The sequence below is a fragment of the Podarcis muralis genome, chromosome 12 (genome assembly GCF_964188315.1).
Source record: "Podarcis muralis chromosome 12, rPodMur119.hap1.1, whole genome shotgun sequence".
NCBI lineage: Eukaryota > Metazoa > Chordata > Lepidosauria > Squamata > Lacertidae > Podarcis > Podarcis muralis.
In genome coordinates this window covers 9,286,269-9,313,084 of record NC_135666.1, presented here as the reverse complement: position 1 = coordinate 9,313,084, position 26,816 = coordinate 9,286,269, and the positions used below count along the sequence as shown (strand labels likewise).

The window sequence follows — 26,816 nt, the reverse complement described above, 5'->3', positions numbered from 1 at the left end:
CTGCTGAGAATGCCACTGTCACCGCCACTGCCAAGGGGGAATCGGGGACGCCTGGTGCGTCAGCTGGGGGAACCGCTGACCACCCCCCCATGACCCAAAACGAGCTGGGAGCGAGAGTGCCCAGCCACCCGCCCAGCGGCACTCCGGGGCCAGGAAAGCCCCAGAGCTGACGCAGGGAGGAGAGGAGAAGAAGAAGGAAGAGAGAGAAAGAGGAAGGAGAAAAAAAGGGGAGCCCTGACCTTGCTGCACTGCTTCTGCTGCTGCCACTGAGGAAAAGAGGTAGGAGAGCACCGGGAGGGCAAGGACACATGGCCGAACCCAGGTCCGACTGAGCCTACTCCACGGCGGCTAGCACTCCAAGAGAGCAGGCTGGGGCCCAGAGGAAGACCACAGAGGAGACCACAGAAGAGAAGATATTACTTCTTAATATATATTTTAAAATAATTTTTTAAAAATAACTTTTTTTCTCTCTTTTCAAAAAAAAGTGTCCCCGGATTCTTTGAAATAAATCTGGTAACCTTAGCCTAAGTCGTTAAAGTTTCCACAAGAGTCCTTTCACTATCCCTCGCTGCTGTTCCTGCAGCTTGGCACCCCAAATATCAGGGGTTCCGAGGCCCTTCTGAAATTGAGCTGGCATTTTGTGAGTTTGCTATTTTGCATTGCTCCGATTCATTCATTGTATTTGCTGCGCTTTTGCTGTCCATTCCTTTTGTATTAGGAAGCATTGCTTTTGTCTGTTAATGCCTTTGTGATGGTTGCGACCCATTTTTTGCCCAGCTGGGTTTTGGGGAAACTGGCAAAGGAATTAACTTGCTCTCTTCCACTCTACACCAGACATTTAGCCTGGAAAAGACTTATGGTCTCTGTGTGTGGTTTGGGAGCTGCATGGTCAGGGGAAAACCAATGCTGTCCAGGGTTGTAAAGACTGAGGAGAGAATAATTGGGTGCACTCTTCCCACCTTGGATCAAATCTATGCTTCCAGGTGTCACAAGAAAGCTGCAGAGATAGTGCAGGATAGTGCGCACCCCGTAAATGATCTCTTTCAGCTTCTGCCTTCTGGAAGAAGGTACAGGGTTATAAAAACTAGGACTAGCTGTCTGAGAAACAGTTTCTACCCAAATGCGATTTTGGTTTTAAATGCAGTGTAAGGTAGTCTTTATGTAAGTATATTGTACAGTGGTACCTCGGGTTACATACACTTCAGGTTACATACGCTTCAGGTTACAGACTCCGCTAACCCAGAAATATCACCTCGGGTTAAGAACTTTGCTTCAGGATGAGAACAGAAATTGTGTAGTGGCAGCGCGGCGGCAGCAGGAGGCCCCATTAGTGGTACCTCAGGGTAAGAACAGTTTCAGGTTAAGAACGGACCTCTAGAACAAATCAAGTTCTTAATCCGAGGAACAACTGTATTCAATTATGGGGTATCAGAATTTTTAGGGGCTAACCAGGCTGGATAGCTGGGATAGCAGGCTTGTGGGTTTTTGAATGCCTGATGTAGATTTTTTCCATTTCGTTGTTCTGTATGGGACAATGACAATAAAGATTATTGTATTGTATTGTATTGTGTTGTATTGTATTGTATTGTAAGAGGAGATTGAGAGGAGATAGATTGGCCATCTTCAACTATCTCAAGGGCCGTCACATAGAAGTGAGAACCAGCAAGTTTTCTCCTCCTCTGGGGGGTAGGACTCGAAGCAACAGCTTCAAGTTACAAGAAAGGAGATTCCAACTTTCTGACAGCAAGAGCTGTTCAACTGTGGAATGGTCTCCCCTCGGGAGGTTGTGGACTCTCCTTCCTTGGAGGTTTTTAAGCAGAGGTTGGGTGGCCACCTGTCATGGATGCTTTAGCTGAGTTTTCTGCATTGCAGGGGGTTGGACTAGATGACCGTGGCGACCCTTTCAACTCTACAATTATATGATTTTCCTTCTCATCTCTCTCTCCAAAAGATGGCTTGGCATCACTGCGGCACAACCAACCCTGCACCACACTGCCTCCCCTTCCTTCTCTCTCTCACGGGCACTATTTGGAATAAACTAGCATTGTTTACCAATGGCTGAACAGGATTTTTCACAACGTGGGTGAGGGGGAGCCCAGCAGTTTAGGCTGAATTACAGAGCTACCTACTAGTGCATCTTTAGGGCGTGTCCAGCTGAAAAGCTGACATTTCACACAGGAAATATTTAGGGGTCGGCCAAGGGCATAAAAAAAAGCAAAGAGATAGGGAGGAAAGCAAAAAGAAAATCTTGGTTCCCCACAAAACCATTCCCATGTGACCAGACAGGGCGGGATACTGCCTTAGGTCCGGTTGCCGGAGCGTTTCCTAGCTACTGTGTTTGCAGTCCTGGCAGGGTGGCGGTGGTGAGGGAACAGGCAAGGCTCTAGAACTAAGAATCGTTCTTGGGAATGAGGAAGAAGGGAAGGGAAAAAGAGAGAGGCAACAATTGTAAATACTAGTCTGAAATTGCCGTCTCATTACACCAGAGACTGGCCTAAGATTGAATTGGGTAGGTATACGTTTTGCTTAATAATAATAATAATAATAATAATAATAATAATAATAATAATAATAATTTATTTACACCCCGCCCATCTGGCTGCGTTTCCCCAGCCACTCTGGGCGGCTTCCAACAGAATATTAATACAATAGTCACTTAAACATTAAAAGCTTCCCTAAACAGGGCTGCCTTCTGATGCCTTCTAAAAGTCTGGTAGTTGTTTTTCTCTTTGACATCTGGTGGGAGGGCGTTCCACAGGGCAGGCGCCACTACCAAGAAGGCCCTCTGCCTGGTTCCCTTTAACCTCACTTCTCACAGGGAGGGAACTGCGAGAAGGCCCTCAGCACTGGACCATAGTGTCCAGGCTGAATGATGGGGGTGGAGACGCTCCTTCAGGTATACAGGACCGAGGCCATTTAGGGCTTTAAAGGTCAGCACCAACACTTTGAATTGTGCTCAGAAATGTACTGGGAGACAATGCAGATCTCTCAGGACCGGTGTTATGTGGTCCTGGTGGTTGCCCCAGTCACCAGTCTAGCTGCCGCATTCTGGATTAATTGCAGTTTCCAGGTCACCTTCAAAGGTAGCCCTACCTAGCGAGCACTGCAGTAGTATATATAAAATGCCCAAGAATGGCAGTGGGTGGAATGAATAAGTACTTTTCCATCCTGGCAATATGAAACAGCTGACCAGAGTTCAAGTTCGGGCTCAGTTCAAGGTGCTGCTAGCGGTGCATAGAGTCCTATGTGTCTTGGGGCCAGGATTCCTAAAATATCACATCTCGCATACCGAACTGCTCCCACTGTTCTGTAGGAGAAGGCCTTTTGCAGACACCATTTCATCAGGAGGTCCGTTCTGTTACCACGCAAAGCCCGTCAACAGCCATGGTGATTGTATGAGGCAGTACGATTCTGAATACAGTGGTACCCCTGGTTGCAAACGGGATCCGTTCCGGAGGCCCATTCGCAACATGAAAAGAGCGCAAGCCGCAGCGGCGCATCTGTGCACGTGCAGGTTGCAATTCACCACTTCTGCGCATGCACACGGCATCATTTTGCACATCTGCGCATGCACGAGTGGCAAAACCCGGAAGTAACCCTTTCCGGTACTTCTGGGTCGCCGCAGGACGTAACCTGAAAGAACGTAACATGAAGCGCACGTAACATGAGGTATGACTGTACCAGTTGCTGGAAGCTGCAAAGGGGAGAACGGCGTCATTCCACAGCTCCCCCCCCCCCCCGCCAGGCAAGGCCAAAGAGAAGGAACGACGGAATAAAAATGCATGTGTCCAAATGAAATAAACCAAGCAATATTCTCTTGCCATCCCGCAAGTTACCTATGACGATTGTTGTTATAGTCGGAAGAGGATCTGATTCCGCAAGAGCAAGAGTAGAAGGCAAAAAGCCTTGACCGTCTCCTTTTCTGTAGCACCTCCAAACATGGAGGGGGCTGATTTCGACTCTTTAACAATAACGTACCCAAATATGCTCTTCGTGAAACAAGGGGTGGACCGAAACGAAGCTACGGTTCAAAATTCAGACTCCTCCGAATTTTGCAAGAGGTTGCAAGCCGGTCTGAATCCGGTCAGTGACTCAATGAGAGTGCCCCACGAATTTTACACATCCTGCTTTTGAGTTCCGTGATGGGAAGAAAGGTGGATATTCAGTGCAATGGACAGATACTTTAGAGACAGCTGTTTTCCCCATCTTCTTGGCGAATTTGCGAAACCTACTCTCACCTCCTCCTTTCGTGACTGATGGGGTGATGGCTGTTCCCCAAATAAAAGATTTTTAAAAAGAGCAGGTGAATTTTAATCTTGAGGAGCTTGAAGGCATTTCCGCAGCTGGAAAGACTAGCTCAAGCCTTCCACCCAGTGGACTGAAAAAAGCCTTGCATGAAGCTTAAGAAGTCCCAGCCAATCCCAGCCTCTCAATAGAGCAGAGCCTTTTTCGAACTTTTAAAGGCAAAAAATCGTCAGATTACAGATCGTGCAGAATTTATTCCTACTCCAGTGTGACGTGCCAATAGCTGCACATTCAGGAAGATCCTTTCAAAAATAAAATCATTTTTTTTTAAAAGACTAGTTTAAAAATGTTTGCCTTTAATTGGAAAATTAAATGAGAAAATGGGGAAATAGCCAGACTTGCATGAAGTACGATACCAATATTGTTTTGTCTATAATTTCATGTCTATAATTTCTCCAGAGTTCACCTTCTTCCCTTTTGGAACAACTTTTCTAACATTTCCTAAATCTAAACAAATATTTTGAAGTATTTAGACACAGTTTTCGTAAAACACCTAACTTAAGTTAAGCTGATTTTTTTTTGGGGGGGGGGGGGCGCATTTTTTTAAATAAAAAAAAGTCAGAAAGCAAGACTGGAGCAATGAAAAAATCACTGGCTTATTCAGCAGAATTAAGTAGTTAGTATGTTGCAATGTTCATAGTAGTGGTGCAAATGGCAAGCAATGGGAATTAAGTTATGCCATTTAAATTGGAAATAAGAGGTTTTTGGTTTTTTTAAAGGATAGTGTTCCCTTCCATTCTCCAAGATGCATGCACAAGTATCTGAACTGTTTAAAAAACCTTTTATTTGCAATAGTCAAGAAATCATTCAGGTCCCTGCCTGACAGCAATCTGCCCTCTTTCCCTGGGAATACTCGCAGGGTAGTAAGTTTCTCAAATACTGTGGAATTGTTCCAACACATGAAAAAAGTGTAAATAAGTTCTTTTATTATGTTAAAAAACAGTTCACCCTTTTCCGTTTTCTCCCTTTCAGAAATGCCCAGCGACCCATTTTTAACAACAAAGTAGAAAAAATAGCCTTTTGTGTGTGTGCATAGGTAGCCGATAAGATTTCAAGCAATCCCCCAACCCAAACTGCCCTTCTATCTACTCAAAAGTGGGATTGTAGCACCTTTGAAATCAGAGGCAAAAACATTTGTTTTACCGCAGGGCAGTGCGGTTCTGTTTTATTTTTTAACTAATAGATCTATAGCACATTTTGTGGGTTGGAAAAATATATAGACTGCAGGTGTTTTACAATTCCCAAAACTTTCAACTCTGCAATAGAAGCCACGGCTCTTTGATATGCAATTGCTCCAAAATCATCCTGATTCGTAATGATGCAAAGACAGAGATTGCACAGACTAGACATTAGAAGAGTTTGGGGAGTAAAATCTCTGCTTGGTTTTTCTTTTTTAAATGACAATGGCCAAACAAAAAGGAACAGAACCACCCAAGCCATCCAAAGTAGCAGTTCCGATATGTCTTTCTTGAAGTAGTCCTTCCAAATTTCTGCACATCTCTCTCTTCGCATTCCATTCAACTTTAAGAATCCCGCCCCCCATACTTCATCAGTTTCTGCTCTCTTCCTCTCTCCTCAGTGGAAGTGAGAAACACCAGTAGATTTATCAAGTGAGAGGGAAGGCTAGATGGCCCCTCACACTTCCTGTGTATGCATTGTGAAGGGAAAAGAGCTCTACTGAGCCTATGGGTACCCTTAAATGCAGAGACTGTACCTATAGGATGGTCCATGCCCATTTTATTCTTACCCACCCAGAACCCCAGCATACAACCAGCAACAGAGCTTCAGTGTCATGCTTGAGTGACTGACAGAAATTTAGTTTAAAAGTCTGCATCACTGATATGTTCCCTTAGTATAATTGTCTGTACCAGGGCATTAATGTCAGTCACACAGCAATTTAAGGAATTGTTTGTTCTCGTGGCCTTATGAAATAGATCTCTCCCAGTTTGGTTAAGCTGCGGTTTGCAAATGGGCGCTAAAAGTATAAACTTCATATAAACCGGAAGAGATGTCAAGTCCGGACTTTCAACATTGTAATATTCAGTGAGGTCTACGTCTAGGGACCCCCCACCCCAATCAATAAATGTAGACTGTAACAGTAGTTTCCGTTTTTTCGGTATTTGGCAACCATACTCTGGTCTCTCTTCAGATCGTATTCAGCAACCATTCCGACAAGGGATCAGCAAGTTTTGGCCAAGCTGGAAAGCACTCCGGACGTGATGCGAGAGTGGACAGTGGAGAGTGCAAAGACTGACCTCAGGACTGCGTATTATGGAGGGTATTTCTCCATAATATTTCTCCATTTCGCCTCACATGGTGGGTTCAAAATAACGGCCCAGACAATTTTATGGTGCACTAAAGCAGGTTGCTGTGGGTTAAACCACAGAGCCTAGGACTTGCCGATCAGAAGGTCGGTGGTTCGAATCCCCGCGACGGGGTGAGCTCCCGTTGCTCAGTCCCAGCTCCTGCCAACCTAGCAGTTCGAAAGCACACCAGCAGTGCAAGTAGATAAATAGGTACCTCTCCGGTGGGAAGGTAAATGGCGTTTCCGTGCGCTGCTCTGGTTCGCCAGAAGCAGCTCAGTCATGCTGGCCACATGACCTGGAAGCTGTACGCCGGCTCCCTCGGCCAATAAAGCCCCACAATCCCAGAGTTGGCCACGACTGGACCTAATGGTCAGGGGTCCCTTTACCTTTAAAGCAGGTTTCAGCTGATTTTTCTTCAGAGGCTCTTAGACATGTACTGACTTCTGCAATGCACAAGAACACTGGACAATGGATCTGAACTATTTACCTGTCAAACGGTCCTGATTTGGCCCCCCCAACTGAAGTTCCTTGAATTCCTGAGTCATTTGGCAGAGCGAGATCTTGGCACACAGAACCTACCGAAGCTACGACAAATGCATTCGCCCGTAAGGAGTCACATGGCTTTATAATAAACCGCTATTTATTTATTTCAAGAATTTAGCAGATTTTTAAATTTCCCAGAGTTATTTTCAGCATGTTTCAATAGAGTTGGGGAGGGGGGAGGAGGGGGGGAGAGGAGAGAAACCAGAAAGAGAAGTTCCATTGTCTATTGCATGTGGATTCCACAATGTTACAAGACACTTTTAATATCGACATTCATTCACAGACATTTAAGGCAACTGGTTAAAGAGATAAAATCGACAATTCCCCCGCCCCCCTTCCTTTCATAAAAAAGTGAACATCGAATGAAAATGGCCTGCGTTATGTACAAACAGATCACGTAAAACTTGTCAGAAGGTCACGTCGTGCTAGAAAGGGCGGGACGAAGGACAAGCGATGGTTGGAAGATCGCGGAGCTTCCATGGGGGCGAGAATAACCACCCGCGGTTGACTTCTCCTTCGTTCCAACGATTCTCCGTCATCCCTGCCCTTGCTACAACCTGAATACTTTTCCCTGCAGACTCTACTCGAGGCTCAGGAGGCCAGAAGCACAGTGGAAAAATACTGCTCAGAGAACACGCTTTGGCAGTAACAACCGCTTTTCATTATTCTGCATTCAAATACAAAAATTAAAGAACACTTTGATTGAAGGTAAGCTTTAAATGGACTAGCCAGAATCCATACTTAAAAAAAAAAAAAAATCAAAATGAAAATGAAAACAACCCCTAGGTTTTCTCTTACATTGCCAGGTTTCCTGGCGGACAAAACATACGGTACTCAGTTAAATAACCTCTGGTGGGCAAGCAAGGTGTGGAAAGGCGGGCGGTAATTTTGGGACAAGTGGAATTGTAGGAGGCTCTGCGAACACCGTGCGAAATTGTACTATGGAGTGACAATTCTGTTTTCTGCTGTGCCTGTGATAACCTATTTCATGCCCATGGAGGCTGGCTTTTCTTATGTATAAATGTGTTAAAAGCTGCTTCTTCGATGTTTTTAGTGTAAATAGTGTAAATCCTATTTTTGGCTCCTACTGGCCATTACCCAGGTAAAGTCAGGTAGAGACAAGCTGTTTCTGCACCTGACAGTTTACTGGGCTAAGCACCAAAGAGGGTTTTCCTCCCCTCCTTTTTCCTTTCGGACAATTCCTGTCCAGTATGGCTAATCTGAGCAACTATAGATTTCAAGTTGGTGCAAAGGGAAAAAAAAGTGGCCTCTGATATTGATCGGGAAGGGAAAGAGCAGAGAGGCAAATCATCAAAATGGGATTGTGCTGCTGGGTTTGTCGTCTTTGGAGCTTCAAGTGGTGTGTGTGTGTGTGTGTGTGTGTGTGTGTGTGAGAGAGAGAGAGAGAGAGAGAGAGAGAGAGAGAGATATGAGAGTATGAAAGATAGAATCCTATGCTATTAAAAAAATTATCTCTCTGTGGATAAGACTGACATGCTTTACATGAACAAATTAGGGGCAGGGGCGATAGAAAATGCAAAAAGCATAAAAGCCCAAGCTATGGAGAACACTTTGAGAGTCTTAACACAAATACTCCAATTTCAAACAACTGGGTAACTCCAACATGTACGTGATATAGGTAACCTCAGTTCTGTTAGTCTGAGTTTTTCTGCAAAGGGATGATAATCTGAAATCTCATCTAGCAAGTGGGGGAAATAAAATGAAATGAAATAGAGGAAGGTCGTGGTAAGCATAGAATTGTCATTTTTGTAATTCTCGAAGCAGGGAAAGTGAGTTTTAAAAAATCCCACAGTGAAGCACATGAGAACACAACCCCAGTTTGAAAGAGTTTTGCAGGCCATGTTTGATTTAGCTAGCCTATATAGCTCAGCCAGTAGAGCATGAGACTCATAATCTCAGGGCTGTGGGCCTCAACATTGGGCAAAAGATTCCTACATTGCAGGTGGTTGGACTAGACAATCCTTATGGTCCCTTCCAACTCTACAATTCTATGATTCTATGATATATAATACTGTTTGATACACAAAGCTAGCACTTCATTTGTTGCCCATGTTTTGCAGCTTACAGAAAAAGGTTTTCAGTAGCACAGGCACAGTGGCGAAGAACAGTATAACAGCCAGGGTTCAGCTCTGTTTGGTGAACCTTCAGTAGCAGCAGTTAAGGAAAACAAAATATACAGGGCACAAAAAAAGGGGGGGACTGTCTCCTACACACTGACACCCCATTGTGACAGGAATGGGAGTTGTGCTCTTGTGTGATCTCCTGCACTCCTTTCACTTGGGGGGGCTTGGGCCCACGCTTCTTAACAGCTCAATTTGCGTCTTTCGGTAAGGAAGGAATTCAAGCTTAATAAATAAACCCCCATTTGTCGTCGATGCTTATCGGTAGCTCGCCGCTAACAGCATCTGAAACACCTGGCAGTTGTGCGTTAGCAAAGACAGTACAAGACCCTCTCTCTTTCCCCACCTCTTGAAGGTGCTGAAGAACTCCTTGCCACTGTGTGTTCATCCCATTCCGTTTTGTCGTATGCAGTCAAAAAATGCAGAGATACCCTAAGCTATGTGCAAAACATGACTCAAATTAGTAAGACAGTTGCGTCAACAACCTATATATACAGTGGTGCCCCGCAAGACGAATGCCTCGCAAGACGGAAAACCCGCTAGACGAAAGGGTTTTCCGTTTTGGAGGTGCTTCGCAAAACGAATTTCCTATGGGATTGCTTCGCAAGACGAAAATGTCTTGCGAGTTCCTGCAGGGTTTTTTTCCTCCCCCCCCCTTTTCCCCAAGCTGCTAAGCCGCTTATCAGCTGATCCGCTAAGCCGCTTAACAGCTGATCCGCTAAGCTGCTAAGCCGCTTATCAGCTGATCCGCTAAGCCGCTAATCAGCTGATCCGCTAAGCCGCTAATCAGCTGATCCGCTAAGCCGCTTATCAGCTGATCCGCTAAGCCCGCTAAGCCGCTAATAGCGCTAATCCGCTAAGCCACTAATGGGCTTGCTTCACAAGACGAAAAAACCGCAAGATGAAGAGACTCGCGGAACGGATTCTTTTCGTCTTGCGAGGCACCACTGTAACCCAGATGACTTTCTCCTCGTATAGATTCCTGAACCTTTTCAAACGTGACACAAGCGCAGCAAATGCAACCCCAATGTCACCATCTTGTAGGCAGGACCTCTTTCAATTTTTGCCTTCGTCTCCATATATTACAGTGCTCTATAAAAAGATTTCCAACTTTCTCTCTTCTTCTTAAAGCATTTAAACAATACAAGACTAAAAGATGCCTGGAAATACGCCTTAATACAAAAATGTCTCTTTTTTTAAAATCTGAAAACAACATTCAAAAAGGCACTTCATCGTGGAAGAAAGACAAGTTCAGAGTCAGGTCAACTGCTCTTATAAGCAGGGCGGGGGGTGGGAAAAATGGTCTGCATAGCAGGAGGGTTTGGGTGGGGGGAAAGGGTCCAGTCGACTTGCTGAAACATCAAGCTTTCAATATATATATATTTTTGGCATGTTTTTAAGAAAAAAAATGGATCCTGTAAATTGTGTCCGTTTATGAAATTCACTAAAACAGTCCCCATTCAAAATGGCTTCTTTTTAATTTTCTTCCTCTCCAAGTAGTCTCATCGCTTTGATGGCATCAATATTTCCATGATTTAAGTCGCATCGATTCATGATTGTCCTTCATGCACAGCAAGTTAAGAGGGAGATCGAGAGCATCGTGACTCTTGACAACTCGAGCTGCCTCTCTGAGGTGCTGCGCTGGGATTGGCTGTCCTGGAGTGGCTACGGTCAAGCAGAGGCGTGGCCTTGCAGGGCTACCTGTTGCAGAGTTTATGGAGCATAGTGTAGACTTCCTCCTCTTTGCTTAGTCCTTCGAAGAAAGGAATGAGGTCTAACAATTCCGTGTCTGTCATGTCATCAAACCACGACTGCACAGGCACCTGAAACAAACAAACAAACAAACAAACAAACAAACAAACAAACAGTGTCACATTAAAAACGTTCGTTGAAAACAAATCAGCTACCCTCATCCCCAAAGGAAGTGTCTTGCATGAAACTTTAATTCAAGGTATTTTATATATGGCATAAAGGTAAAGGTACCCCTGACTGTTAGGTCCAGTCGCGGACGACTCTGGGGTTGCGCGCTCATCTCACTCTATAGGCCGAGGGAGCTGGCGTTTGTCCACAGACAGCTTCCGGGTCATGTGGCCAGCATGACTAAGCCACTTCTGGTGAACCAGAGCAGCACACAGAAACGGCGTTTACCTTCACGCTGCAGCGCTACCTATTTATCTACTTGCACTTTGATGTGCTTTCGAACTGCTAGGTTGGCAGGAGCCAACTGCTAGGTTGGATGGGTACAAAATCCATCATAAAATGGGACTTAAACCAAAACACTACTTTAAGATGCCTGCTGGAATAATAAAAGTCTTTGTCATGTGCCTGAAACTCATCAAAATCTGTGTGCCCGTCTGTCTGATCTGAGTCAGAGGGGGTTCCACAGGCTTCTGGCCCGCAACACTGAACACATGTCCACTAGTAGTCATGAACTGTGCATCTGAGCCACGGGGTAGCTGGGTGGGGGGACAGAGACCATCATCACAGACTCCCCAGACTCTATGGGATCAGGCCGGGATATATAATTCAGTGGGTAAAGAACTCTTACTGGCCACATCAGCATGCCATGTCAGCGACCGGTAGGACGCTGATGATTGTGCACCAGGGTAAGGGGAGATGGAAGCCTGACTCGGGCAGGGGGAGCAGTGGTTTGTGGGAACCTGTACCAGCCAGGAAGGAAGAATGATAGGCAGGGGAAGCTTCAGATCTGGAGGAAGAGGAGGAAGAGGCAGGCCAGGCTGGTGAAGGGCCAGGTGCTTCCCCACCCTCCTCTGTACCACTCTCTCCCAGAAGCAGTAGAGAACTGAAGTGGGAAGAGCAGCAGCAGCTTCCGTTCCGGCATAGTCTCTGGCTACGTCAGGGGGAGGTACATAAACGGATGGAGGGGGAGTGGTCCCCAGTTGCTGCAACTGCTCCATAGAGCGCGGAGCTGGGAACAACTGTCTGGGGGCTAGACAGGTGCGCGCAGGTCTCCAGAGCTGAGGAAGCAACAGTGTTATCGTTGACAATGAAGAGTTACCGTATTTTTCCCTCTATAACACGCAGATTTTTTCTCCTAAAAAGGAAGGGGAAATGTCTGTGCGTGTTATGGAGCGAATGTGTAGTCCCTGGAGCCAAAAAATCAGACAAAAATCAAATCACGAGTCACGGAGAAGGGAAACCTGAAAAGAGGAAGTGGCTGCTTTCCTGCATTCTGCCTCAGGGTCTTACTGCCCACCCTCCTCTGTTTCCTTGCTGTGTTTGCTCAAACGGAACAAAGAGCAGGGAAAGCCCCTCCCCTCCAGGCAAGAAGAGGGGAAAGAGAGCGCCCTTCATTCTAATTCCTCTCCGTGAAAACATGCAGGAGGGAGAGAGAGAGAGCGCGCGAGCTGGCTGGCTTGGGTGGGTGAGTGGGGGAAAACTTTTGCCTTCCTTTCCTCCCTCCTGTTATACCCCTCTCCTGCATTCTTAGCCAGCTGCTTCTCTGCACACCCCTCTCATGCTCCTTTCCCCTTCTTTGTTTTTCCTTCCCTCCCCACTTAAAATGTGGTTACAAAGCATAGATCCACATGGATCCTCAGGATCTTTGCATTGGGTCACCCCAAATTCACCATCAGATCACATAGCATGTCCATGGCTAGAGCCTGCCCCCCCAAAATCACGCACCCACTGTTGCCTGGGGCTGCAATGGTGCAAAAACGTGGTTAAAAAGCATAGATCCACATGGATCCTCAGGATCTTTGCATTGGGTCACCCCAAATTCACCATCAGATCACATGTCTGTGGCCACAGCATGAAGCACAAAAATGATACATCCACTGTTTCATTCAGAATGTTTTTTCCCTTGTTTTCCTCCTCTAAAAACGATGTGCGTGTTATGGTCAGGTGCGTGTTATAGAGCGAAAAATACGGTAAGTCTCTGCTGTGTGCACTCCTCTGGCTGCGAAGCTCCCTTGGCAAATGCTAAGCCAAACTGGAGCACTGGATGAGTGCGCTGGCTCCCAGGGAAGAGATGACAGTCGCTCTGCTGCTCCACAGGCATTATGGGACCATGTGGTGCAGCAGCAATGCTGAGGTTTGCAACAGGTCATGGTTAAGGAGAAGAGAACTGAAGAAACACGATCCCAGATTCGGACAACCCACTAAGGCAAGTAGGAGTAAGCATAGCTACTGCCCCTCATCCATAGAGGACCAAAGTGGTGTGGGAATGTTCAGGGATGCAGGAGAGGATATATTGTCTGATAATAGCCTTTCCAACTTGTGTAAACAAGTTCACAATTTAGCAGAGTAACATTCCCCCTTTTTAAACTCACAGCGGATGCGTTTGCTCAGGGTCACTAAAGCCTCTATAATAACTGTTCTGATATTTTCCCCTTATTCCCTCATAAGTGATAAGATACGGCACAGTCTTCTATAAAAGTATAAAAAGAGTTTACTCACATATCATTCTGTTCAAAATAGGATCCCAGAAGGCAGACTTAGCTTAGAAAAGTAACATACACCTGGAAACTATCTCATAAGAACAGTCCCTTTGTCCTCTCTTGGCTGGAGCCAAAAGAGCATCTTTGGCTAAGATGTTGCTTCTTCGATGCATGTAGTCAAAAAGAGAGATGGCTGCCCTGCCCTGTGCTTTTGCCGTTACCTGCACAGGTGAGGCCACACCCACCTCTAGTCACATGCAGAGGAAGTCTGTCCCAGCCCAGGAGGAAACAGGAAGTTTACCTGCTGGCTGGACAAACATTCCTCCCCATGTGTAAACATGTTCACTCTAGGAATGTTGTACTTGACTGCTCTTGTGTTTCGCATCCCACAAGCAACTGTAAGCTTTTTGCTGGCTTGTTTGTGCTGTCGCAGTAACTATACTCCAAGTTCACTCTAACATGCAAACCTGGCCATTGTGAAACCACATGCCAATACAAACTCGATTATCTCTGGTGCTTCTGCAGGTGGCTCTGTACTGCTAATTCTCTCCGACATATACAGATAACTGTAAGGTTGTGAAAAGCTGTTCTCCTCCCTCTCCCTCTCTGTCACTTTCAGAGTTCATTCACAGCTCCACAAAAACAAACATTTGGTATCATTCAGATTCCGCCCCGCCCCCCGGTTGAACATTTGGTACCTTATGTAAGATAACGTCTAGCTGCTCTAAAATTAAACAACCAATGAAGAATTTGAAAATACCAGCTTTCAAATGGTCTCGAAGAGCTGAACAGTTGGAAGAGTAAAAAACCTGTAATATCGTTAAGAACTGTATGCATGCTCCTTCGGCTCTCAAGCTTTCCCCAATTTTAAGGGGGTGAGTAAACAGGAGCCCCTAAAATCCAGGTGCCTAGATGCCATCAGACTAAAAAACAAAAAAAGGGCTCGGCAGCTCTGAAATAGGCTGCTGAAAAGAGCCACAGCTTCTTCCCTTGCCGCCTCTCCCTATTCCCATTCCCTTCCAGGATTCTTTAAACTATGGCAGTGCTTTGGAGCAACTTAATTATAGTGCGAGGTAGCAGAAAATAATAAAATAATGTGGCCATGATCCTCTGCATAAGCAAGGCAGGGAGGACAGGGAGAGGAGAATGCCCAACGAGAGAAGGATCCTCTCTCCTTACTGGCACACTGCGGAGTAATAATCCTTGTATCCTTGATTTAAATTCGCCACGAACTCATGCAGATGGTGGTTTGGATATCTGGGATTAATGAGGAGGTGGCTGCTCTCCTCGCAAGCCCTCTGGGGTGGGTGTAGCCAAAAGCGGGTGCGGCCACCCCAAATATGCAGGCCTCTCAAATCTGTGCGGATCAACTGATGACTGTTGATGGGGTTGTCACCCCTTTTCCACTCAAAAGAAAATGGGGAGAGTGTTGCTGTGCTCAGGCCCTGTTTTGGGGTTTCCTGCACAGCATCTGGTTGGCTACGGTGAGAAGAGGATGCTGGACTAGGTATTCCTTTGACCTGACACAGCGGGGCCTTAAGCATCCCCACTGGGGCACTGGGTTTTGTTCTTCCCAGCACTATTAAATTATAAAATTTCATTTTGTCTTCGCTACCAAAATCAACTGGCCTAAAATGCTCCCAGTGCTTTATATATACACAGGGTGCCCCCCCTCTCTCTGTGTACGTACACCCCCCCAGGTTGTCTGCTCTGAAGATCCAGGAAAAAGAAAAACCCCCTACTTTCCTGGTCAACACCTTGGCATCTTTCAAGCAAGCCCAGAAACAGAATGCAATGAGTTTCTGACACAAACAAAAGAGTTGCCCATCTCTTGCCTCTTAACACCTAAGCCAGGGGTCAGCAAACTTTTTCAACAGGGGGTCGGTCCATTGTCTCTCAGACCTTGTGGGGGGCCGGAGCATATTTTTTTGGGGGGGGAGGATGAACGAATTCCTATGCCCCACAAATAACCCAGAGATGCATTTTAAATAAAAGGACACATTCTACTCATGTAAAAACATGCTGATTCCTGCACCGTCTGCGGGCCGGATTGAGAAGGCGATTGTGCCAGATCCGCCCCCCGGGCCTTAGTTTGCCTACCCATGACTTAAGCATTTTGTAGCATTTGCTCCTCAGGCGTTGATGCTGCTGCCGTGCTCCATTTTACAGTAGCGAGAGCAAGCACTTGTGCATCTTAGCAAGCAGCAAATGCGTGAATAAACAAACCCAGAGACAAAAGAATTGACTCCCGTCTATTGCAAAGTGCTAGTACTTACTGCATTTTCAGGGTGGAAGATGTAAGACGCAGGGGAGTTGTCCACTATAATAACTTTGCTCAGCTCCCGCCCAAGCCGGCTTAGATCCTTCACGTAATTCCCTCTGTGGAAAACGCAGGATTCTCTGAAGAGCCGAGCTCTGAAGACGCCCCAGCGATCCAGCAAGTCGGCCACGGGGTCTGCATACTTTGATTAAAGGAAGGAAGCGGGAGAAGAGGAGGACACACGGTGAAGACATATGTAACCCTGTGAAAACCAAGCAACTCTTTTCGACGTAGATGTTGAATGAGACAGAAGGAAGAAGAGGAGACATGGCTTTGATAAGACTCTTGTCAGATGCCTGCGACATGAAGGTGCAACAGGAATGGGGAGCACTCCTGACCCCCCCTCTCCGTGAAGAGGGTTTGTGGTGCTCTGCACATGAGCCAAATAGCTTCCTCCAGAGTAAACCTTCACAAAAGGTGCTGTGGATATCCTTTAATACAGTGACCCTCCCTCAACAGAAGGGCGAGTGACTGCCCCAATCTTTCAAAACACACACACACCTTTGTTCTATGTGTTAACAATCATTTAATATACTTTTTATGTCTCAACACAGTCAGTGCACAGCATCTGCGACAGACAAGTTATTTAAAAATTTACTTCTGAGAGATAGTATACGGTAGGCCCATTTAAAAACATCCCTAAGGGCCACGTTAGATTACGAAAGAGGCTCTGAGGCGAACGAAAACACTCCCGACTCCATCCTTAAGGCTAAAGTTCACCAAATGGCTTTGTCAAAGGATTCCCACAGGGGAATACTGAGGGAAATAAGCTGCACAAATTGAAAGTGTGCCGAGGATCTTTCAGGAGAACCGTGAAGAAGGAGGACAGAGGAGCTGCCCGCATGCTTTTCTCCAGTGAAATGGCAGGGCGGAATAGCCAAGAGCTGCCCATGCTGCCAGCTTCGCTTCCAATTCAAGGTGCTCCCATTAAGCGTTCAGAGCAATAAGCAACTCAGGCCCCAAATACCTGAAAGTCACCCCCCTGGTCCTTCGCTGCAGCCTCCTTGGATATTAAGATTGGCTGAGGGGGCCCTACTGGTTGTTCCACTGCCCTCAGAAGCTCGGGAGCGGGGCCCGATCCAGGAAGAGGCCATTCTCTGCTGCAACCCCTAAGCACTCCTTCCCTGCAGAGATGTGTAAGGTATCTTCAATACACAGCTTTGGGCAATCGCTGAAGACGCACCTCTGTATCTTGGCTTCTGATACCTGAGAGGCATGTTTTTAGGACCCACCTGATTCCTGGGATTGTAAATTGTTTCAAACCACTTTTAACATTATACCTGAAGGAGCCCAGTATACCTGAAGGAGCGTCTCCACCCCCATCGTTCTGCCCGGACGCTGAGGTCCAGCGCCGAGAGCCTGCTGGCGGTTCCCTCGCTGCGAGAAGCAAAGCTACAGGGGACCAGGCAGAGGGCCTCCTCGGTGGTGGCGCCTGCCCTGTGGAATGCCTTCCCATCAGATGTCACAAGAGATAAACTACCTGACATTTAGAAGATACCTGAAGGCAGCCCTGTTCAGGGAAGTTTTTAATGTGTGACATCTTAATGTATTTTTAATCTTTGTTGGAAGCCGCCCAGAGTGGCTGGGGAAACCCAGTCAAATGGGCGGGGTACAAATAAATTATTATTATTATTATTGTTATTATTGTTGTTGTTGTTGTTGTTGTTGTCATATCCTGCCCTGGGACCTTTGGAAAACAATGATGATGATAAAGGTGATGTTCTCTCGATTCCAGGTTGCTTCTGGTTAAAAGGGACTCAGGGAGAATATATCTGTCTTCTGAGAGCCACTGCTGGTTCATGGAGGAGAGGGCTATCAATGGCTACTAGCCATGATGGATATGCTCTGCTTCCACAGTTAAGAGGCAGCAATGCTTCTGAATAGCACTTGCTGGAAATCACAGGAGGGTAAAGGGCTCTTGTGCTCGGGTCCCGCATGAGAACAGGATGCTGGACCAGGTGGGCCATTGGCCTGATCCAGCAGTGCCCATCCTGTGGCCTTAATGTTCAGAAGAGACCATATTGACCTAGATAGTCTGACTCAGGGGGAAAGCAGCTCATCTCTTTTATGTAAGTGCACATTAAATTTGCAGTAGCCCAGCAGGATCCAACAGCTGCACTGCTCAGTTTCTAAAACAGCCGCGAAGCATGAAGGTGTGGTGGGGAGCTGCTATTTTCAAGGAAAGCAAGGCTAAACCCCCCCCCCCCCGGTCTTGTGGAACAACTTTCACTGGTTCTTGGGATCCTGGCCACCGACCCTCTCTTCTCAGCTAAAATGCTGCCCAACAAGTCTAGCAAATTATTCGACGAACACAGCCACAGGGTTAAGTACAGCCACGATATCCGTTCTAAGCTACTTCGTACCAAGTCTGGTTCCAAAGACAAAGGCGAGAGAAGCCAACTTGGCCTAGGGGATCCCTAGGTGTGGCTTCTCCAAGGCGCCATATGCAGAAGTTGGTGGCATGAGCAGGAAATGGACCCTCAAAAAGTTCACAGGAAGAGGTGGGGAAAAGTCATTGCACAGATATCAAATATACTTTGCGCTACCGGTGCATGAAGGAGTAGTGTCTTATTGTGGTCTTCCTTAAAATGTACCTTATCACATGGGGATACAGACTAGGGCCGAGGCAGGCCAAAATTACAACAACGCACTGCAAACCCTACAATCAACTTATATATCATCTCTCAACCAAACCTTCTACCTCGCAGGGTTGTTGTGAGGATAAAATATGGAGGTGGAAAGGGGGGGGGGGAAACCATGTATACTATTTTGAGCTCTTTGGAGGAAAGGTGGGATATAAATGGTTTTTTTTTTTTAAAAGAAAACTCCTATTTTGCTTCATCATGTGGAATTTCAGGAGCAGGAACCTGTTTTCATTGCCGAACTGAGGAATGACAGCCTGAGCTACAAGAGGCTCTGGTGATTTTGAGTGAAAAGTATGAATTTGTCCCTATTTTGGTCCAGCACAAGAGACAACCCAGAAACTTCTGAAAGTATATTGGTGAAGTCTGTTTGAACATTACTAGGAGTGAGGGAGACGGTCAAAGCTGCCTAAGTTATGAAGGAAGGAAGGAAGGAAGGAAGGAAGGAAGGAAGGAGTCCATGTGCTTTTGTCAGAGTCCTGGGTTCAAGGTTCTTGGGGTGAGAGCAGAGGCTCTCTTGTAGCAATGACAGTTCATAGCTAATCTGAATTGTACGTTGGATTTGCAACACTGGACTCAGATTGATGTGCCATCAAGAGGAGAGAAAGCTTGGGGCTTTCCAAACAACTCATAATCACTGCAGGGATAATCTATGTTAATGATTATAGTATGCTATAAAAAGGTAAAAGGACCCCTGACCATTAGGTCCAGTCGTGACCGACTCTGGGGTTGTGGCACTCATCTCGCTTTACTGGCCAAGGGAGCTGGCATACAGCTTCCGGGTCATGTGGCCAGCATGACTAAGCCGCTTCTGGCGAACCAGAGCAGCGCACGGAAACACTGTTTACCTTCCCGCTGGAGTGGTACCTATTTATCTACTTGCACTTTGACATGCTTTTGAACTGCTAGGTTGGCAGGAGCAGGGACCGAGCAATGGGAGCTCACCCCGTTGCGGGGATTCGAACCGCCGACCTTCTGATCAGCAAGCTCTAGGCTCTGTGGTTTAACCCACAGCGCCACCCGTGTCCCATAGTATGCTATAATTTTTTATAGTCTATTATAACATACTATAAATACTATAAACATTCTATTTACAGTCCCCTAGCTACCCCCCCCAGCTAGTTATAGGACAAAGCAGGCAACAAAATTCAAGTAACAGGAAATCACATTAGCAATGTAGGCAGATTGTTAACTAACAAGCAGCCTCCACTGTATTACAATGTGAGAGACCTTCTCAGAAAAAGTCCAACAAGATCTTCAGATCTTTTTAGAAAAAAACCCCCAATGCAAAGGCAAAAGCATACTTCATCAGTCCAAAGGCTACAAATTACTGAAAAGCAACAATCTAATTTGAGGCTAAGAGTTGTGTAGAATGCACAACTAACACCAGGCCCACAAAATTCACGCTCCGTAGAACTGGAAGTTCACATCCAAACAATATATTTAGAGCACTCTTATACCATTTTAAGTGTTATGGCTTCCTCCAAATAATGTTGGGAACTATAGTTTGCTAAGAGTGCTGGGAATTGTAGTTCTGGGAAGGTTCTCCCACTAACTCTCAGCACCTTTAACAAGCTGCAGGTGCCAAGGTTATTTGGGGGAAGTGTTAGAGCGGCGTAAGAGTGCTTTAAATGTGGTGTGGATGTGATCCAAATCTCGGCTATCATCTCCTCCTAAGCTACAGAAACCGCCTCTATCTTCTGAACAGGAAGATTTAATAGGCCAGCTCGAGGATGCTGTGGCGACTTCACCCCCAAGCACTCACTGCAATGCATGCAAAAGTCTACTGGAGGGTAGGGTATGGGGAGGAATTAAGCCAATCCCGATTTCTCACACCCCAAATGCTGGGGTGCACACCCCCCCCAGCCATGTTTCTATGCATATGCTAAAAACGAATGGCAGGTATATCAACCCTGGCTATATTGACTTGAATAAAAGATTCATTTCATGGCAAGTTTAATTGAAGCACTTGAAGGTTGTAGCCGAGAAAAGTGATTGCTAAAAGACGACAAGGGGAAGAATTGAGCTTGAGCTTTCTGCCGGCAAGTGCCCAACAAAATGAGCTTGCCTGAAGCCAGGAGCAAAAAAGGCTGATATGCAGGAGCAGGACATGTGCTCCCCAAGTCCTTGTTGCAAACCGGACGCTCTTCTCCAATGACCAGAGAAGCACACTGTCAATGCGTGGAAAGCCTCTTCCAATTATCTGCTAACCGAGGCAACGTAGTTGGCCCCGCCTCCCAGTTTATCCAATACGGTGGGAGTTTGCAAAAGTTTGACTTTGTTTTCTACAGGAACGTGCTGCTATCGCCACTACAGACATCACTGGCAAACATCACGGCTGCTAGAGACGGCTAAGTCTACTGCAGAGCTTGTGCTCTACGCACTAGCATTTCTACAACTACTCCAAAGTGCACACAAAATATTGAATTATCCCTGGCGCCCCCTGCCACAAACCCGCCAATGCAAATATCACCATCAAGCTTTGCAAGCACTTATACGTTATAAATGCTGCTTTGGTAAGGTGTGATCTGTAGTCTTCAATCAGCTGGAGCCCCGACTATTCGTTGCCTGTACGGGCACTGCATTAGAACCCGGTACACTTTATTTGTGTGCAGCTTTAGGAATACTACGTTATGTAATAAGCTATTTATTCCCATTCTCCTCCCCACCCCTCCCCACCCTCCATAACCATGGCAACTATATATATATATAAAAGGCCTTTCATATTGCCATCATGAGCAATCCATGGAGGCTACATTATGAGACAAGCCCATATGTGATATTGTTACCATGGGAACACTTACCCACACACTAGCAGACAAAAGTACACGCTGCCAAATAAAGCAAGGAGGGGAGAAAGGGGGGAAGATTAAGACAATTATTTTCTCTTCAATGGGAAAGAAAGCCCAATATATTTATTTTTTTAAAGTCCTCGAAGGGGACTTCAGGCATCGCTAAGGATAAAGAGAGAGAGGGGTCTGCCTATGTTGGCAACACCCTTGACCCAGCTTAGCTGCTCTGGGTTCGGGTTTAGAGAGACGCTTGTTCAGTGACTCTTCTGAAGCACTTCGCCCCGTAATTCTGATGGGCGGCTCTCAGGAGAAGCGGCTCTTATATATTAAGTGGCAAAGGTTTTCCAGCCGTTCTGAAAGTTTGCTCCAGCCAGTTTCTGAGGTACCTGGAAGGAGGTAAAATATACCAAGGCACACAGAGAGGCACTGACACACGACCTACCTTTGCTAGACTGGCTGTGAATAGCACACATTCAAAGAGTTCTCCCATCCTCTGGAGGAACTCGTCCACGTGTGGTCGCTTTAATACATAAACCTGGAAGGACGCAGGGAGGAGGGGAGGGTGGGAAAAGAAGAGAGGTTGAGACTCTGGGACAAGCGGAAACACACTACGGAGATTAAATCGGCAGAGAAGAGATGTTGATGGGCCCTATTATTACTGGCTGCACAAAAGGCGACAGGCAAAGCAAGCTTGCAAGGTGGGTAACTGGAGTAGAAAATTGACAGTGGCATGGAAAGCAAGGCAGCTGCGGTTGTTCTTTACTTTTCTCCATTTGCAAACAATCAGTCTTTAACGGAACCAAATAAAAGAGCTGTCTTTCTAAGCCAAGAAAACTGCAATACATCTGGGACATTTAGTGCTTTCAAGGAACACCTGCTTGAAACGGTGTTACATCTGCACACTGAAAAATGAGCATCGCAACAATACAGCACATGTTCTCCCCCCCCCCCATGTTTAATCTAACGTTGGATCCTTGATGGTGAAGCAGATAAACATAGCGAAGTTGCCCTTGGTACCCAATATATCTGGTTGCTGGTCTTCTTGCTGTTAAAGAGTTGGGAGAAGACGCGTGGACTGGAACCACTCAGCGTCGCCTTCACTGTGTTGTGGCTACCTCCCAGTGCAAGTAATCAAGGATAGGCCATTTAGAATGCACACAGCCTATCCTGGATTACTTGAACCAGGTCACAGCCTCTTCTGGAAAGATCATTCAAGGAGGACTGCCCTTCAGGGAATGAAAGTCATCACATACTAAAGTCACGCACACAGCTTTCAAATGACACGTTCCTCGTTCTTCTTATTTCCCGCTCGCTATTTTTGCGGTTAAAAAAACAAAAAACCAGAATCCTTAGCTCAAAAAAAGACTACTACTGTTCAAAACAAAGCCCTAGATCATTGGGTCTTATGCAGAGCTATGCTGCTACATTTTGTTTGAGCTCCCCACCCCGATCATCCTGGACAGAGGATGGAGAATGACTTCTGTGTTCGCAAACACCCTTCAAATCAGAACTTCATAACTGGGGAAAAAAATTCCTTTTCAAACAGCAGCGATTCTCTGCGCAAAGAAAGGAGGCCTTGGATGTTTCTTAAGACACATTTTAATGCACTCCTCAGTCCTTCTCCATGCTAATGTAGGCAGGCCTGCTGGGCAGCGACACAGCACTCTGAAGGCAGAAAGCCGTGCCAAGTGGTCATGGGACTGGAATAGAAATTTACTGAGCGACTGCAGAAGATGCTTTGTTATTCAGATGGGCAAATACTGTAGGCAGCACCTGCAAAACTGCTGAAGGATCACCCTGTCTGTAGTGGAGGACAATATGGGATCATGATCATCTTGTTCTCATTTTTTGGAGGGGACGGGGAGGAGAGAAAATTGTCCCACATAAAAAAAGCCCCTTGCTCTATGTTGGCAATTTACAATTCTACCCCATAAGTTTTACACTTCTTATCACCTTGGCACGTGAGGCTGATTAGGCAGAGAGAACTGATAAATAAAGATTGGGATTTGTAGGTGGCAAGTGACCCAGGTCCTATTACAACAACAAATATATATTAGTTTTAAATCTGTTTGACTGTCATAGCTTGCCCCATACTATCATGGGAATGAAGGATCAGATGGTTAAGAGAACTTCAGGTCTCCTCATAGAGCCGCCATTCCCAGGGCCCCTTTGGATAAAAGAATGAATGTTCCACCCCTTTTAAGTCTGTAGCGCGAGAACTGGTTCCCTGCACTCCTTTGGGAGAAAGGGCAAATTTCATAAAATAATACAACTGACTAAATGAATGGTGTGGATACATACTGGAAAAACATTTTTATCCTGCTGAACAACAACATGTGTTTATAAAATATAACAGTTTCCAATAAAACCAATTTAAACAAGAATGTAACAAGAATGTAACAAGCAAGCCATTTTAGTGGAAGTTTTCCTCCTGGCTTTTCTCTGGGCAACACTTTCATAATAAAAAATTGTTCACGCCACACTGAATTTTGTTATTGACAAGAAATACATTGCGACTGTAAAACAAAAAGAAACAACTTCCAGCAGTGCTTGATTTGTAACATAGAACATAACTACTTTAGAATATGATCATGGGACATCCAGAAAAAGAAAACAGTGCAGCTACATAAGAACACGAATCATTCCCAAATAATTAGAAAAGAGCCTCTTATATATGTTCCTTATGTATACAAAATCAATGAGAGGGGCAAGCTTGCTTTTGCCGGATAATCTCATTTATATTAGGTCTAATTGGAGACAAACACCGTCTTATATCCTCATCAACACAAAGAAGCCTTTCTATTTTCTGATATTTCATATTTTTCAGAGTTGAAAATCCCTGTTCCATATCTGTCCACATTCTGCAAATAATATATATTTTAGATATATTATATATATATATATTATATGCCTGGCGTGCTCTGGTCCATGGGGTCACGAAGAGTCGGACACGACTAAACGACTAAACAACAACACTATATATATATTTATTTATTTATGCTATACTACACTGAAATGTTTATTTGATTGTCTTTGAATCTTCTCACACTTGTCATCCTCTCCTGCCACACTCTTTGAGAACCACGGCCATACCTTAACCCATTCTATTTAGGTGGATACATTAGAGAAACCAGTTTTATCAACTAGATGGGGAAAAGGCAGAAGTTCTCTAGTCAAGTGAATCAGTTATGTGGACAAGTCTGTGTTCAAAGTTCTTAACGAGATCATGCAGCAACAATGTGCTCTGAGTGCGCACGAACAATTTGTTACTGATTGGGCAATCTTTTCTTGCCTACCCTTTCACCTTGTATAATACACACACAAGATCCCCTTTCCTCTGCAATTCTAGTGATAACTTACATATTCTAGTTAACAGTTCAGCCATTTCAAATCCGAGTGCAAAGACTTTCAAGTGAATGCCATCTGGCCCCAGTGACATGCTATTTTTAATGTGTCAATTAGTTCTCAAACTCCATCCTTTCATAATCTGACACCTTTCTTTAGATGCCCAACTGGTGGGAAAGAACTCCAGGGTGAATACATATCCATTCTTTTCTTTCAATTTGACAATGTTTTTCTTTACATAGGCATTCAATTATTGGCTTTTTAATGGAACAGGAGAGGAAAATCACAACATGTAGCCACACACACATGTGAACACTTTATAAACTTACTTGATAATGGGTCCAGTTTCTATACACACTTTTACAATGTCCTCAATAATATGTATCGATGAGCATATTCTGGTGTCTTGTTAACACTGATGCATAATAAAGAAACTCCATTTCCAGCTGTCAAGCTGCCTCTCTTCTTTTACTCTATACATTACTCAAGTGTTATCATTTGGGCCATTTCTCAAACGGGGTCATCCAACCATCTAGTGTTGGAGCATTTATTTTTCTCCAGTTATAGTTGCGGTTAAAAGATGTTCCATCATTTCCTGGTCTTTCGAGACAACGAGATCTTTTATATGATTTTCTATCCTGACAGCACAGCTACAGTGGTACCTTGCTTTAAGAACAGCTTAGTTTATGAACAACTTGGATTAAGAATGCTGCAAACCCGGAAGTAGGTGTTTTGGTTTGTGAACTTTGCCTTGGAAGCAGAACATGTTCCGCTTCCTGTTGAGTGTGTTCCATTTGTAAATTGAGTCCCCCACTGCTATGGAAAAGCATGCCTTGGTTTAAGAACGCTTTGGTTTAAGAACGGACTTCCGGAACTGATTAAGTTCGTAAACCAAGGTACACTGTATTTCCTTCCCCTTCCTGAGGGTAGGTTTACTCTGTGGGATCACTATGTGTCTCCTGATGATGGGAAAGGACTTCTGAAATTCTCAAAAGTAACATAAAGAAGGAAAGACAATGTCCCAGCAATAGCTACCCAGACATGAAAAGCTGCATGGGAATACCAGCACACCCAAAACCAGCGAAATGGTGAATAGAAAACAGCGACGCTCACCTGATGTATAGTTCCATCAATTTCAACGGGAACAATGAAATCTGCATTGCTAATTGGCTAGGGGGGTAAAAGTGAAAATAAAATCAGTTTGAGAAAACATGAACAGTCTGTACTATCGTAAGCTCCCCGCACATGCTCCAGGGGAACATACAGCTCCCGTCGAAGCCTGCAAAGCCTTGACGACAACCGGCACAGAAAACTCCTTCGGAACAACTGCCAAAGAGCTGGAAAATTATCCTGTTCACATATTTACACACAAACCCAAATCTATTGCACAAACACATTTGCGCTTTCAGCTTTTGCAATATGGAAACAATGGGTGTCGGAGGATGCTTTCATTCATATGCTCACACGGGGGTGGGGGGGGCGCTTGCTTGGCTTCCACAAACAGAGCCAGCAGGTAGAGCAGGCAGCAGATCCTCCTCTTAAGCAGGCCTGCTTTTGACATAAGGGTTTCAGCCTGCTGTGTGAAGGGGCAGGGTGGGAAACCTTCCCTTTCGCCTGAGCAAAACTGAGAATGGCCCCCTGCAGCAAGTATGGAAGAAGGCATCATTTTCTCTTCCACTTTGTATTCATGACATGCGGCGCTGTCCCCCTTCCGCTGCAGTTCGCCTTCACCAAAAACTAAGTTACTTGTCTGCTGCATTGAAACTATGTAACTTATTACATAAATTATGATTTGTTATGTTGTTCTACCCCATTCATTTCAACGCAAATAATGCAAACAGGGTGGTAGAACGTAATCATTTGTGGACTGAAAGTGAGAACAATGAACATTGATCTTATTCTCTGGATTGATTTCCATTCAGGACATAGCACGAAAAAAGCAAAAATGGTCATTTTTCACTCCTGCTTCCATTTTTGCTGGATTTCTCTGACATCCGTACTCACAGATCAGTTAGTGGGGAA

General features: G+C 45.4%; 1 protein-coding gene across 2 annotated transcripts in view; it reads right to left on the bottom strand.

Annotated features, from left to right (window-relative positions):
• Nucleotides 1-7,233: 7,233 nt before the first annotated feature.
• Nucleotides 7,234-26,816, bottom strand: part of CTDSPL (CTD small phosphatase like) — a 68,253-nt gene continuing 48,670 nt past the window's right edge. For both annotated transcript variants that reach the window (XM_028749805.2, XM_028749804.2), the window contains 4 exons: nucleotides 25,908-25,964; nucleotides 21,892-21,984; nucleotides 15,972-16,157; nucleotides 7,234-11,118 (listed from right to left, as the gene is read on the bottom strand). In XM_028749805.2, coding sequence (XP_028605638.2) covers nucleotides 10,993-11,118; nucleotides 15,972-16,157; nucleotides 21,892-21,984; nucleotides 25,908-25,964 — 462 coding nt within the window. In that variant the 3' untranslated portion in view covers nucleotides 7,234-10,992. The remainder of the gene's footprint in view (nucleotides 11,119-15,971; nucleotides 16,158-21,891; nucleotides 21,985-25,907; nucleotides 25,965-26,816) is intronic.